The 14,710-nt window shown below is 48.9% G+C and overlaps 2 protein-coding genes across 5 annotated transcripts in view; one reads left to right on the top strand and one right to left on the bottom strand.

Moving 5' to 3' along the window:
* Nucleotides 1-7,770, bottom strand: part of TAF8 (TATA-box binding protein associated factor 8) — a 29,544-nt gene extending 21,774 nt beyond the window's left edge. For all 3 annotated transcript variants that reach the window (XM_033217151.1, XM_033217152.1, XM_033217153.1), the window contains exons 1-5: nt 7,703-7,770; nt 6,776-6,932; nt 2,387-2,485; nt 2,001-2,063; nt 167-291 (exon numbers count right to left, since the gene is read on the bottom strand). In XM_033217151.1, coding sequence (XP_033073042.1) covers nt 167-291; nt 2,001-2,063; nt 2,387-2,485; nt 6,776-6,932; nt 7,703-7,747 — 489 coding nt within the window. In that variant the 5' untranslated portion in view covers nt 7,748-7,770. The remainder of the gene's footprint in view (nt 1-166; nt 292-2,000; nt 2,064-2,386; nt 2,486-6,775; nt 6,933-7,702) is intronic.
* A 1,526-nt stretch (nt 7,771-9,296) lies between these two features.
* Nucleotides 9,297-14,710, top strand: part of CCND3 (cyclin D3) — a 122,400-nt gene continuing 116,986 nt past the window's right edge. For both annotated transcript variants that reach the window (XM_033217143.1, XM_033217142.1), the window contains exon 1: nt 9,297-9,793. The gene's annotated coding sequence lies outside the window, so the exon portion shown is untranslated. The remainder of the gene's footprint in view (nt 9,794-14,710) is intronic.

The following is a 14,710-nucleotide window of genomic DNA, read 5'->3' as shown; positions in this document are numbered from 1 at the left end:
AAATGCTCAGATCACAGATGTGAGCCAACGTGCCTGGCCACATTCTGAGTTTTGAACCACCCTTTCATCAACAAACTTTTGGACTGGACTCTGCCGCATGACAGTCGGTAGGAATTGACTCCGTGCTTTACACCACACACCGCCCCAGTGTGGCTTCAACACTCACCGGAGTTTTGATGTAGGTGTGGGGATCAGGGAACTCAGGAAAATGGCTGGGGATGTGCGGCGGGTGGGGTCGGTTCTGCCCTGCAGTGAGGGCCTTGGGGGTCACTGGTTGATTGGTCACCGGAGCTGCAACAGAGTCACAACTGATTACCCCTCCACCCAAGACCCTGATTTCTATAGATTATGGTCTCCCCCCAAAGCCTCCTTTTCTCAAAAAAAAGCCAGACCTCAATTTTCTAAACAAGTTGCATTTTGTATTTCGATCAATAAAAGGTCTTTGATGGCTTACAATGCCCAGCCCTGCTGGCTAATCTTGGTTGACATTCCCTTTGACAACAACCTGCCCACAAGCCTCTTAGGTAGAGGCGGATGGCTATGGCCACAGTAACTCCGTAAAACAGCATGCTGAGGAGCTACGCAAGTTACATGGGCTGCTGGTTCTCTTTTCACAGACCTTGGATAACAAAAAGGAACAATGAGCTGGGGACAGTAAGTGTGAGCTTAATGATAACAAGAGGGGATTGAAAATGGCACCTTCCCCTGCTATGTTGAGAGGGAGTTTTTAAAAAAAATACCAACATGAAAAAAGTGACTTTAAAGAAAAAATCCAGGCCGGCTGCGGTGGTTCACGCCTGTAATCCCAGCACTTTGGGAGACTGAGGTGGGCTGATCACTCGAGGTCAGGAGATCAAGACCAGCCTGTCCAACATGGTAAAACCCTGCCTCTACTAAAAATATAAAAGTTAGCCAGGTGTGGTGGCGGGCACCTGTAATCTCAGCTACTTGGGAGGCTGAGGCAGAATAGCTTGAACCTGGGAGGCAGAGGTTGCAGTAGTCAGCCAAGATTGTGCCACTGCACTCCAGTCTGGGCAGCAAAGCGAGACTCCATCTCGAAAAAAAAAAAAAAAAAGAAAGAAAAAAAAGAAAAGAAAAGAAAAGAAAAAAAATCCAGTTAATTCTCTCCAGGTCCTACAAGCCCAAACTGGTTACTCGCCACTCAGCTTATGGCACCCAATTTTACTTAAAGTAGAGGTCATCAAACTTTGTGTAAAGGGCCATATAATAAATACTTTAGGTTTTGCATGTGGTATAGTCTCTACAACTAAACTATGCCAATATAGCATGAAAACAACCACAGATAATAAGTAAATATGGGCCGGGCGCGGTGGCTCAAGCCTGTAATCCCAGCACTTTGGGAGGCCGAGACGGGCGGATCACGAGGTCAGGAGATCGAGACCATCCTGGCTAACACGGTGAAACCCTGTCTCTACTAAAAATACAAAAAACTAGCTGGGCGAGGTGGCGGGCGCCTGTAGTCCCAGCTGCTCGGGAGGCTGAGGCAGGAGAATGGCGTGAACCCGGGAGGCGGAGCTTGCAGTGAGCTGAGATCCGGCCACTGCACTCCAGTCCGGGCGACAGAGCGAGACACCGCCTCAAAAAAAAAAAAAAAAAAAGTAAATATGGGTGCATTCCGATAAGACTTTGTTTACAAAAACAGGAGGCAGGCTGCGTTTGGCCTGTAGTCCACGATGTACCAATCCTTAATCTAAGGAGAACAAGAACTTTCATTTTTTCCAAGCAGCATCATTTGCCCTTCTGGGGCTAGAGCACAAGAAACACAGCAGTATCTCAAAGATGGTTTACCTTTTGGTGACTGAATTTCACATGCTAATCCCACTAGCCCAAATAAAGATTATATTGTAGGTAGCCCCAAACATTGGAAGAGAGCCTGCAACAAGGAAGTAGCTACTAATCCAATCCCTACCATATTCAATTACTTCATTCCACAAGCATGAATTGATAAATGCTAAGTACCTCAGTTCAAAGTCACTTACGAGCAGTGATGACCATCCTCTGAGACCGTTTTGCATAGGCAGGGAGAGTGTCCACATTGAAACCTAAGAGACAGGAAAACAAAAATCACTGCCCAGACCACTGGATATTGAATACAGAAAGAATAGTAGTATTATGGACAAATGGCTTAAAGTTTCAACTCAGTGACCTTGCAGTCACGCAAAAGCAGCTCTGGCAGAATTCTCCAACAGGAAATTATGAGGCTTCTTAGATGTGTTCAGAGGAATCTCTCTTGATGACTCTCTCAAGCTCAAAGCAAATCAAGAGAACCATGAGGGAAACCAAGAACACTTAGCAGACATGCCTGACTCCTAGGAACGCCTCTCTCCAGCTGCATCAAAGAACTGGAAACTGAAGGTATACTCACCCATCTCAACAAGTGTGACCACGATATCTGACAGTGTGGGCTGGGTCCTGGCTGTGTGCTCACAGTAAGACTTGGCACTTCTCCCAATTTCTGAAATGTCTAAGAGGGGATTAAAGGCATAAAACTTATTCTCAGTTCCTCAGAAAGTTAAACATAGAATTACCAGATGAGCCAACAATTCCACTCCTAGGTATATACCCAAATGAATTGAAAGCAGGGATTCAAACAGCTACTAGTACACCAATGGTCACAGCAGCATGATTCACTATAGCCAAAAGGTAGAAACAACCCAGTGTCCATTAACAGGTGAATGAACAAACAAAATGTGCTATATACACACAATGGAATATTATCCAGCCTTTAAAAGAAGGAAATTCTGGTAATGTTATAGCATAGATGAACTTTGAAAACATTATGCTAGGCCAGGTGTGGTGGCTCAGGCCTGTAATCCCAGCACTTTGGGAGGCTGAGGTGGGTGGATCACCTGAGGTCAGGAGTTTGAGACCAACCTGACCAACATGGCGAAATCCCACCTCTACTAAAAATACAAAAATTAGCCAGGCGTGGTGGTAGGTGCCTGTAATCCTGCCACTCGGGAGGCTGAGACATGAGAAATAGCTTGAACCCAGGAGGGGGAGGTTGCAGTGAGCAGAGATTGCGCCACTGCACTCCAGCCTGGGCGACAGAGCGAGAACGCCTTCTCAAAAAAAAAAAAAAAGAAAACGTTATGCTAAGGCCAGGCGTGGTGGCTCATGCCTGTAATCCCAGCACTTGGGAGGCCGAGCCAGGTGGATCACTTGAGGTCAGGAGTTCAAGACCAGCCTGGCCAACATGGCAAAACCCCATCTCCACCAAAAATTTAAAACATTAGCCAGGTGAGGTGGCACACACCTGTAATCCCAGCTACTCAGGAAGCTGAGAATCGCTTGAATCTGGGAGGTGGAGGTGGTTGCAGTGAGCCGAGATTGCACCACTGCACTCCAGCCCTGGGAAACAGAGCGAGACTGCATCTCAAAAAAAAAAAAAAAAAAAAAAAAGAAAAGAAAACATTATGTTAAGTGAAATAAGGCAGACACAAAAAGACAAATAAAGATTCTACTTACATGAAGTATCCAGAGATGGAAAGTAGATTAGAAGTTACCAGGGAATGGAGGGGGAGGGAGAATGAGGAATTACTGTTTATGTTTACAGAGTTTCCGTTTACAATGAGGAAAAGGTTCAGGAAATACTGTGAATGGTTGCACAACATTGTGAATGTACTTAATACCACTGAATTGTACATTTAAAAATGGTTAAAATGATAAATTTGGTTATGTATATCTCACCACCCACACACAAAAAGGTCTTATTCTCTGATGGGCAATTTTTGTTTCTTCTGCCTGAAGCTGAACCTCTATTTAAGAGTCACATTAAAGTCCTTTGGGGAAAAGGAAGGTTTCTAAGATGGAGTTTTGAAGCTCGGCTCTGTGAATGAGCTTCCAAGGCGGACGGGAAGTTTCACGAATACCCTGAAGCTGTGCTGAATTTTACACACATAAAAAGCATTTTTTGGGGAATGGGTCCACAGGTTTTATCAAATGTACAAAGGGGCCTCAAAAGGTAAAGAACTCCTACTCTAGGGGCCCAGTGGCTCAGAAAATAAAAGCGAGTGGTGCTTGACAGGGAAGGGTGTCTAACAGGAGACCTACCACCAACTCCCCTCCTACCCTGAGCAAGTCACTAATACCAGCCTCTAGACATGACTTTTAAACTCTAAATTCCAAGACTGTTCCAAGAACTGCATTCTTATCTCTTGGGAACTATTAATTCACTCCTTTAGGACAAAGTTCAAAAAGTAGTAGAACCTGTGGTAGGCCCCAAAATCTTTTCTAAAGTCCACACAGGTCAAAACTATTTTCATAATAAAATTAAGTCATTATTTGACTTTTTCACTCTCATTCTCTCAGGTGGTTTTCCTGAGTCTATGTGACTTATGATGACATCATGGGTCTGATGAATAACAGAATATGTAATTGTACATTCTTATTTTCGAAATTTCCTTTTCTTCTTCTTTTTTTTTTTTTGAGATGCAGTTTCGCTCTTGTTGCCCAGGCTGGAGTACAATGGTGTGATCTTGGCTCAATGCAACCTCTACCTCCTGGGTTCAAGCAATTCTCCTGCCTCAGCCTCCGGAGTAGCTGGAATTACAGGTGCCCGCCACCACACCCAGCTAATTTTTTGTATTTTTAGTAGAGACAGGGTTTCACTATGTTGGCCAGGCTGGTCTCAAAACTCCTGACCTCAGGCGATACACCCACCTCAGCCTCCCAAAGTGCTGGAATTAGAGGCGTTAGCTGCCACGCCCAGCCCCAAAATTTGTTTTTTCTAACGTGGCAAATACACATATACAAAAGCTATTTTGGGGTCCTCAATGTTTATTAATATAAAGGGATTCTGAAAGCTGGGCATGGTGGCACATGCCTGTAGTCCCAGCTATGTGGGAGGCTTGGGTCCAGAAGTTTGAGGCCAGCATGGGCAACACAGCGAGATCCCATCTCTAAATGAATAAATGTAGGAGTTCTGAAGCCAAAATGATTGAGATCACTGCTTTAGGAAAACATTTGGTATTTAAAAGTGCCAAACATCAGCTGCAGAGAACTACTTTGCCCAAGATCACCCTTCTTGGGGTAGCCCACATCTAGTGTTTGATCAAGACCTGAGTATAAAGACAGGGCCTTTTCAGCTTGATGGGCAATAATGCTCCAGGGTTCCTGGCTAAGTTGTCCAGTTCTTTGTTTGGCCTGTATTGCACTCCACATCTCCCTCTGCCCAAACCGTTCTCCTACTTCCTTTCATAGTTGTTGATCCCTAAGAAACACTGTAAATACTTCCAACCCTCATCCTATCCCATCCCCCAAAAGTTCAAAACAGGGAAATATGTTGTACATGCAGAAAAGCCTCTGTAAGACCACACCCGGGCTTCTAAATCTCAACACATTTCCTTTTAAAAGTGGCTTTTCAGCTGGGTGCGGTGGCTCACATCTGTAATCCTAGCACATTGAGAGACCGAGGTGGGCGGATCACCTGAGGACAGGAGTTTGAGACCAGCCTGGCCAACACGGCGAAACCCTGTCTCTACTAAAAATACAAAAATTAGCCAGGCGTGGTAGTGCATGCCTATGATTCCAGCTACTTGGGAGGCTGTGGCAGGAGAATTGCTTGAACTCAGGAGGTGGAGGCTGTAGTGAGCTGAGATTGTGCCACTGCAGCACCCCAGCCTGGGCAACAGAGTGAAACTCTTGTCTCAAAAAAAAAAAGTGGCTTTTCCCCTTCATTCTTTGTATCACACAATCTAGCATTTGATTACATAATGTGATGATATCTATTGCATGGGGAATTAGTCCTGACTCCCCAACAAAAGTCCTTAAGGGCACCCATAACTCACCAAGAGCTTATAATCTCCCCAGCACTGAATGTTTTATATATACATCTCACTTATATTCGCAACTCCATGAGGTACAAACTGTTATCTCATTTCACAAATGAGGAAATTGAGGTTCAGGAGACTCAGTTGCTTGCCCAAGCTATTAAGTGACAGAGTGATGATGTACACCCAAGTCTATCTGATTCTAAAGCCTGTAAGTCACTTCATTATGCTCTTTTCTGTTTTTGTTGTTGTTGTTGTTGGGGACGGAGCCTCACAGGCTGGAGTGCAGTGGTGCGATCTCAGTTTACTGTAACCTCTGCCTCCCAGATTCAAGCAATTCTCCTGCCTCAGCCTCCCGAGTAACTGGGATTACAGGCACCAGCCACTACGCCCAGCTAATTTTGTTTTTTGTATTTTTCAGTAGAGATGGGGTTTTGTCTTGAACTGACTTCAGGTGATTCACCCACCTCGGCCTCCAAAAGTACTGGGATTAGAGGTGTGAGCCACCGCGCTCAGCCCATTATGCTCTTTTCTCAACTTTTTACATTAAAAAAATTTTTTTTTCTCTCCTCTTAAGAAAAAAGTTGGCTGGGCGCGGTGGCTCAAGCCTGTAATCCCAGCACTTTGGGAGGCCGAGATGGGCGGATCACGAGGTCAGCAGATCCAGACCATCCTGGCTAACACAGTGAAACCCCGTCTCTACTAAAAAATACAAAAAACTAGCCGGGCGAGGTGGCGGGCGCTTGTAGTCCCAGCTACTCGGGAGGCTGAGGCAGGAAAATGGCGTGAACCTGGGAGGCGGAGCTTGCAGTGAGCTGAGATCCGGCCACTGCACTCCAGCCTGGGCGACAGAGCGAGACTCCGTCTCAAAAAAAAAAAAAAAAGTTTATTTTTTTCTTAAATTCTCTCAAACACTATCACAAAGCAGGGCACAGAACTGATGTTGGGGTTGACTCCAAGGACTAGTGTTTCCGTGTACTCACAGCTCTGCAGCATCTCTGTCAGCGTTTCCACGGATGCTTTCTCGGCACTCTCAAACCCTGCCTCTGTCAGCAAGGAGCTCACAACCACCTGCAGGGTTCTCCTCCGGGCCAGATGATAGTTATCGGCAGGGTTAGTGGACTGTTTACTTCCCGATCTCTGTGAATCAGCAGCCCAGAAATATTTTCATCCACAGGAGAAGGATGCAATCACATAGTTCATGCGTGGTCAATGGCAAACAAAGTTCTTTTACTAAATACTTTTATTTTAAAAATCAGTGCTTAATGTTTAGATTTACAGATCTTGGACAACTGAGTAAAAACTGAGCACCCAAGGTGCTTTAAATCCAGAGACTACTTCTCTGCCTACCTAAAACGTACGGTCCCAATGAGATAAAATAGCAGGTCTTTGACTTTCTACTTTAGCAGATTATTAGAATACATAGCTGAAGAAACATGCATGATGGGATTAAGACCTGTCCCCCAGAAAAAATAGGATCCCTCTCTTGTGCCCCCCATCTTCACACCATTTCATTGAAAGGGAAAATGAAAACAGTAACAAGAGGTGACGGCGACGAGGGCAAAAGAAAACAGCAAAAAAAGTAAGAAAGCTAAATATTTTGAAACGGGAATGCCTTTCAACTTTGGCCGGCCAATAAGAAGGCGAAAACGGCATGTTCAGACCAATCAGGGGGTGTTCCGGGTTCCCAACCCCCAACAGCGAACGAGCCAATCAAGACACAGGTCCGCCAACTCCAGAGGCCGCAGCCAAGTCCCAGGGAGGGGGCGCGTACGGCCTGAAAAGACCCTCCGCCAGTCGGAGCTTATGATGGTGCTGGATTTATGGGGACTAGCTTTTTGCTCAGTCTAGGGGAAAGTTGCAGGATACCCAAACTCTCTCGGCTCTAGGTCCGCGCTTCTTGCACTTACCGTTCCGGAGCCGCCGGCCCCAGCTGTGGCCGCCGCCTCGGCCATCTTGCTCTGGCGTAGTGTGCGCGAGCGCGGGGCGCGATGGGACTTGTAGTCGCGGGGCGGGGCGGGGCGGGGCGGCATGAGCCCCTTGGTTTGCCGAAGCGCAGTCGGTTGGGGGACGCCTCCAGTGACCCCGGCTCACGTGACTTTTTTTTTTTTTTTTTTTTTTTTTTTTTTTTTTTAGATACAGAGTCTTGCTGTTTCCCAGGCTAGAGTGTTCGCTCTCGGTTCACTGCAACCTCCACCTCCCGGGCTCAAGCGATCCTCCCGCCTCAGTCTCCGGAGTAGCTGGGATTACAGGCGGGCACCACCACGCCCCCCTAGTTTTTGTGTTTTTAGTAGAGACCGAATTTCGCCATGTTGGCCAGGCTGGTCTCGAACTCCTGGGCTCAAGCAATCCTCGGCCTTGGCCTTCCAACGTGCTGGGATTACAGGCGTGAGCTACCGCGCCCGCCTCACGTGACCTTTTGAAAGTGAAGTGTAGTGGGGCCTTAAGTGGCTTGGTTGTGAGCCGGGAAAACGCGCTGGGTTTCACTGAGTTAAAAGAAACCTATTTTAATATGAAAATCGGTTCTTATAAAGAGCACACTCCTGGAAGGACCCAGGAGGTCAACTACACTCGCAGGGTTTCCCAAACTTGTCTGATTATTAGCAACACCTGACTGGGCCCAGCCCAATCCCAGTGACTTCACTCTGTGGAAGAGGGACTTGGGAATCTTTCTCATTAAGGAGCTCCCCAGATGATTCTCCTGAGCGGGTAATGTTGGGAAATCCTGGAGCATCCAGCCTCGCGATTTTGTGCTGAGGGCCGCCCAGCCTGTCAATGGCCCACTTGGAAGTAGAGCCCGGACCACCTAGTCCAAGTCTATCGCTGCATCCTGCTGCCTTCGCGCCCTCGACCCGCAAGTATTTGCGAGGCAAGTCTGGGTGGGGCGGGAGACTTGTCCGTTGCCGCCTCACTCCCAGGGCGTGGGGTGCCCGCGGCTGCCAGTTGTTTTCTACCTGGCCTGTCAGCCCCTCTGGCTGCACCGTAATCGTCCCCATTTGCAGTTGCCTAGCAGGACGCAGACTCTGGGTTTGAATCCTAACACTAGCCAGCTATGGTACTTCGGACACTTGACCTAATTCTCAGTGTGTCTCAGTTTCCTCTTCTGTAAAACTGGGGGTAAGATGGGATGATACACAGAAAGGGTCTGTCACAGTGCCTGACGTGTAGTAAGAGTCAAGAAATCGGCCAGGCGCGGTGGCTCACGCCTGTAATTCCAGCACTTTGGGAAGCCGAGGCGGGTGGATCACCTGAGGTCAGGAGTTCGAGACCAGCCTGACCAACATGGTGAAACCCTGTCTCTATTAAAAATACACATAATTAGTCGGGCGTGCTGGCGGGCGCCTGTAGTCCCAGCTACTCCGGAGGCTGAGGCAGGAGAATCGCTTGAATCCGGGAGGCGGAGGCTGCAGTGAGCCGAGATAACGCCACTGCACTCCAGCCTGGGCGACCGAGGGAGACTCTGTCTCAAGAAAAAGAAATCGCTCCTCATGATTTTGTTTACTTCCTGGATAGCACGTGGAGGAGTTGCGAACTCCGGGAGGCAGGGGTCTGGGAACCTGTGCCGCCCCGGCCAGCCGCCCACACCGAGCCTCTGTGGCGCCCCGCCCCCTCACCTATGCTGCGTGGGGCGGGGGCTGCGGGCAGGGGTGTGCGGCGCCGGATGAGCCTCCTGGTATCGCCGAGGATGTGCAGGGGGTGGGGGGGTCGGGCCGGGGACTGAAACTTGGCTGAGCAGAGCACCAGCCCCTTTGTCTCCTCCGCCCCCTCTTCCCCACTTCCTGCACTGCTCGGGATCGGCGGCGCGGCGCGGACTTTGTAAACACTTCGCCCCTGCAGGGGTGGAGACTGGCTCTGTTCGGACGCCGGGGAGAGAGGTGCAATCCTCTCTTCGTGGCTGGTGGTTGCGACCACCCCAACTCCCCAAAGGCAGGCGCCAGAGGCGGCGGGAGAGAGCGCCGGCGACCCCAGTCGGTGCTCTGGGGAGCTCACCTGCCGAGGAGGTAGGCTTGGGGGCTGGAGAAACCGGGGTAGATGGGATGTCAGCTCCGGCATGTCAGACCATGCGTTGGGGATCGGCGCTGGGTGGGTCAACGGGGTCGCCGCATCATCACTTCCCAGTTGGCACCCAAAGCTTGGCTAACTTTCCGACTGAGTGAGGTGTTCTGTACGGAGTTGAAGGGCGGAGAAACCCCCAAAGGCCCTGAGCCGTCTGTATGTACAGACATCGGCACAACCCCCTCCAGCTGATCTGGAAGCCCGTGGCTTTACCGAGCTGTTGCTCTTCTGGTGCCTCAAAGATGGGGTGGAAGGCCACTAGGAGGGCAGACCAGTGTGGATGGGGAGTCAGTGGGTGCTCTGACCAGTGCACCGGGGTGAAACTGGAGGGAGGAACCCCTCAATGGTGTCTGATTGGTACATAGGTGATGATCTTAGGCTCCTCTGTGTCTCTTGAAGTGTCAACAAGAGGAATAACTGAATACATTGGTTGCTGTTATTGAGGGAGCATTAAGTAATTCATTTGCATTGGTTGAACACCTACTATGTGCCTGGCATTATATGGAATGCTGAGGGTGCAATGATGTTATTTATCCACAGCTTATACGGATCACAGAACAGACATAGACGTCAAGTGCCCTGGCTGGGGGGACTGGGAAGGCTTTAGAGAGAAAAGGACATTTGAGTTCGGTTCAGAAGGATGAAAAGCATAGAAGTCTTTGGAGGCACTTACTCCACAGAGCTGGATTGAACCCCAGCTGTGGTGTTGGACACTGGAATATAGGGGCAACCCAGGAACAATTCCTGCTCCCTTTAATCCACTGTCTAAGCATCAAGGGAATGAACAGGATGAGTCCCAGAAAAGGCAATTTTCTGGGCTGGGTCCCAAGAACCCAGGAATTCCCAGCTGGGTGCAGCTGGGAGGGTCCACCTGGGGGTGAAGTGACAGTCCACACAATCCTGGGCACCCCTTCCCCATCCCTGGACTGTGAGACCGTTTCCTCTGACGAGTCCTTGCCCTCTGCCTACCACTTCATTTCTCTTTGGGACCAGACATGGATGGAGAAGTGGATCTCCCTTTGCTTCCTCACAGATTCTTCTGGCTGTTCAATTCCAGGGCTCCTTTGGGAAATGACTGACACACCAATTTATGAATTCATTCAGCACCCATTTGCTGTGGCCATACTCCATCTGCACAGGCTATTCACACAGCTGTTGGGGATGTCATGGTAATCAAATCACAGTTTCTTCCGCCTGGAACTTAATACTGAAAGCTTCTCTGATAATTCTAGCAGAGTCCTAGTCTATGCCAGTCATTGAGATCATGACCTCCATGGTCCCAAGCATCTTCTCCTTCCGGCTTCCCCTTCCCTCTTCCCTCAAGGGCTCAGAATACTAGCTAACAGTTACATAACACTGTCAGGTACTCTTCTAAGTGACTTAGAGATCATATCTCATTTAAACCTCCTAATATAGTCCTATGAGGTAGGCATTAGGATTCTCTCCATTTTATAGACAAGGAAACGCAGGCACTGGAGATAAGTAATCTTCCTTCAGACACAAGAAACAAATGGCAGAGCTGGGATTTAAACCCAGGTCACTTGATTTGGGAGGCTTTATTCTTTTTTTTTTTTTTTTTTTGAGACGGAGTCTCGCTCTGTCGCCCAGGCTGGAGTGCAGTGGCGTGATCTCAGCTCACTGCAAGCTCCGCCTCCTGGGTTCACGCCATTCTCCTGCCTCAGCCTCCCTAGTAGCTGGGACTACAGGTGTCCACCACCACGCCTGGCTAATTTTTTTGTATTTTTAGTAGAGACGGGGTTTCACTGTGTTAGCCAGGATGATCTCAATCTCCTGACCTTGTGATCCACCCGCCTTGGCCTCCCAAAGTGCTGGGATTACAGGCATGAGCTACCGCGCCCAGCTGGGAGGCTTTATTCTTAACCATTAGGCTAGCCTGCCTCCTTCACTGACCACATAAAATGTGCACTTGAGCCAGGAACTTAGGAGTTTCCTAAAGGGAGTCTGTGGTCCTGTATCTTGGATGATACAGCTATCTGTTAGCTGAGCCATGGGGCTGGTACTGTTTACAGTGAGCCCAGCAGGCCTGGAATAGGGTTGTGGGAACTGCACAGAGCTGGTATCCTTTCCTGATGGCTATGTGTGTGTGCACGTGCGTGCGTGCGCGTGCACACAAATGTATGAATGTTTTCCCCCTGTGTAAGCCTCACTCAAAGGGAAAGGGGGAATGTGAATAAACCAGGAGGAATGAACTAAGATTATATTCAAGAAAGAACTTCTCAACTTGGACGTGATGTGCCAGAATCTGGGGATGTGGGAAACCAAGACACCTCTTTTGTTGGGAATTAAGAATAGCAGAGATAAAGGCCAGGCGCAGTGCCTCAAGCCTGTAATCCCAGCACTTTGGGAGGCCGAGACGGGAGGATCACAAGGTCAGGAGATCGAGACCATCCTGGCTAACACGGTGAAACCCCGTCTCTACTAAAAATACAAAAAATTAGCCGGGCGAGGTGGCGGGCGCCTGTAGTCCCAGCTACCCGGAGGCTGAGGCAGGAGAATGGCGTAAACCCAGGAGGCGGAGCTTGCAGTGAGCTGAGATCTGGCCACTGCACTCCAGCCTGGGTGACAGAGCGAGACTCCGTCTCAAAAAAAAAAAAAAAAAGGAATAGCAGAGATGCTCACATTCTAGATGTGCATTCCAGCTTGGTAGCTGAGTAAGGAAGATGGCTAAGGAGTGGGTGCAAGCTTAAGATGCTCACACCTCTCTTTCCCACAGCTCCTGCTTCCAAAGCTGCATCCGTGTATCCTACCCAGTCCCTCCAGACAGGCTGGGATAATGCTGGTGATGCAAGCAAGGGCACAGGACAGTTTCCATGGATTCCAGCCCCTTTTCCACCTTCTTTCTGAAACGCTTTTAAATTTCTTACAAGGGCCTTCCCCACAGGTCTGGGGAGGCCTTGAGGTGGTCCCTCTCTGCCTACACTTCGTGCATCTGTCTTTGAGAAAGGAGTGTGTGTTGGGGGCATGGGTATTGATGCTGGGAGTCAAGGGTGGGAACTGGGTAGAGGGTGGCTGCACTGAGAAAACGGGTAAGCAGGATGTGAACCTTAAGAATGATAAACCTTCATGCTGCTCTTCTCCCACGCATGCACCTTCCTCCCTCGCTCGCTGGTAGGGTGGGGTGCAGCGGAGCCCTTGGCACGCCCTGGCCCCCTGCCCTAGACACTGGCTTGGCTGTGGAGAACAGGTTGTACTCTTGAAAAACCACAAGAGGAAGTTTAGGGAGGGCTGGGGGTGGGGAAAGTTCTGGGGCCCCTGCCAAGTTTCCCTTTCCCTGCTGAGCAGTAGGTGTGTTTATCTTGCCCTCAAAGACATTTAAATTTTAAATCCTCAAGTTTCAAAGAGCTGTCAAGGCCTGCCCCTTTCTAGGGGTGGCAACAGACACTGCTAGAAATGGGATTGGAACAAGTTACCCATCTGCTGGTTGAGAAAGGCTAATTCCAGAAAGTCTCTTCTCCTTCTTTGGCCCCTTCACTTTTCTCTTCCCCAAAGCATTCCCTACAACCTTTAAACTCAGAGGAATGTGGCTGTAATTGCCCCTTAGGAGCTGAATGGTGTTGCAGGAGCTGTCCCTAGGTGTTTTACCTGGACTGTCTCATTTAATATTTATTCACCACAACTCTAGGTAGTAAACACCTCTATCTCCAATTTGCGGATAGGAAACTGAGGCTCAGAAAGGCAAACTTGCTCAAAGTGATTTAGCTAGTAAGTGGCAGAGCCTGTACTTGAACAAGGTTCTATCTGATTTCAAAGTCTAGGCTTTTTACTCATGAATTAACTCTCAATCTGAGCATTGACTTTCCTAATATATCAAACACTGAGACAGGGAGGCTGAAATATAAAGTGATTTTTTAAATGCTGCTGCTGGTATGGGAGAGGGATACAATTGGAAGTGATTCCTTGGAAGTTAATGTATTTAAGAAAGGATAACCACCGGGGAGGGTGGCTCATGCCTGTAATCCCAGCACTTTGGGAGGCCAAGGTGGGTGGATCACGAGGTCAGGAGTTTGAGACCAGCCTGACCAACATGGTGAAACCCCCATCTCTACTAAAAATACAAAAAAAAAAAAAACTGGGCCTGGTGGCATGCGCCTGTAATCCCAGCTACTCAGGAGGCTGAGGCACAAGAATCGCTTGAACCCGGGAGGCAGAGGTTGCAGTGAGCCAAGATCGCACCATTGCGCTCCAGCCTGGGTGACAGAGTGAGAATCTGTCTCAAAAAAAGAAAGAAAAGAAAGAAAGGATAGCCAAGTTAAAAAAAAAAAAAAAAGATGCAGGAGGTGAGAGGTCAGGTCAAACTCTGGAAGGCTGCACCAAAAGGGACGATTTAGGAGGGATACTGTAGCTGTATACAAATATTTAAAAGGTTGCTCTAGCAAGCCTTGAAGTAGGGGGTTAGCAGGACTGGTGGAGGCAGATTTTCAAAAAACGTAGAACTTTCTAACACATGGGGCTTAGAGCGCATACTGTAAGAGGGGCCTCTGCCAGCAAGATGACCTCAAAGCCCCTTTGCCTGTAAACCCCTGCTGTGATTTTTCTCCTGCTTTCCTCTTCTTGTCACTCTTTGCTCTCCCATACTCCCTGCGCATTGTAGTCCCTGATCGTCCACCAGGTGGGGCTGTTGCCCAGTGTGTCACCCCGGGGTGGCTGGATTGGGTGAAGAGCCTTGCCGGGTTCTCCAGGCACTGACTGGTTTCAAGGGGCCTCTGCTCCCAGGCCATCACCAGCTATTTACACACTGGGGCCCAGAGAACTGCTTTTGACCCAGCAAAGCCCCCATAAAAGGTGCTCTTCTGTCTTGTCCAGGCTCCAGCCAGAATGTGCAAGCCTCCGCCTCTGGGGCA

This window comes from Trachypithecus francoisi, unplaced genomic scaffold (genome assembly GCF_009764315.1).
Source record: "Trachypithecus francoisi isolate TF-2019V2 unplaced genomic scaffold, Tfra_2.0 Lachesis_group10, whole genome shotgun sequence".
NCBI lineage: Eukaryota > Metazoa > Chordata > Mammalia > Primates > Cercopithecidae > Trachypithecus > Trachypithecus francoisi.
Note: the sequence above shows the minus strand (reverse complement) of the source record. Positions and strands in the feature narration are given on the sequence as shown.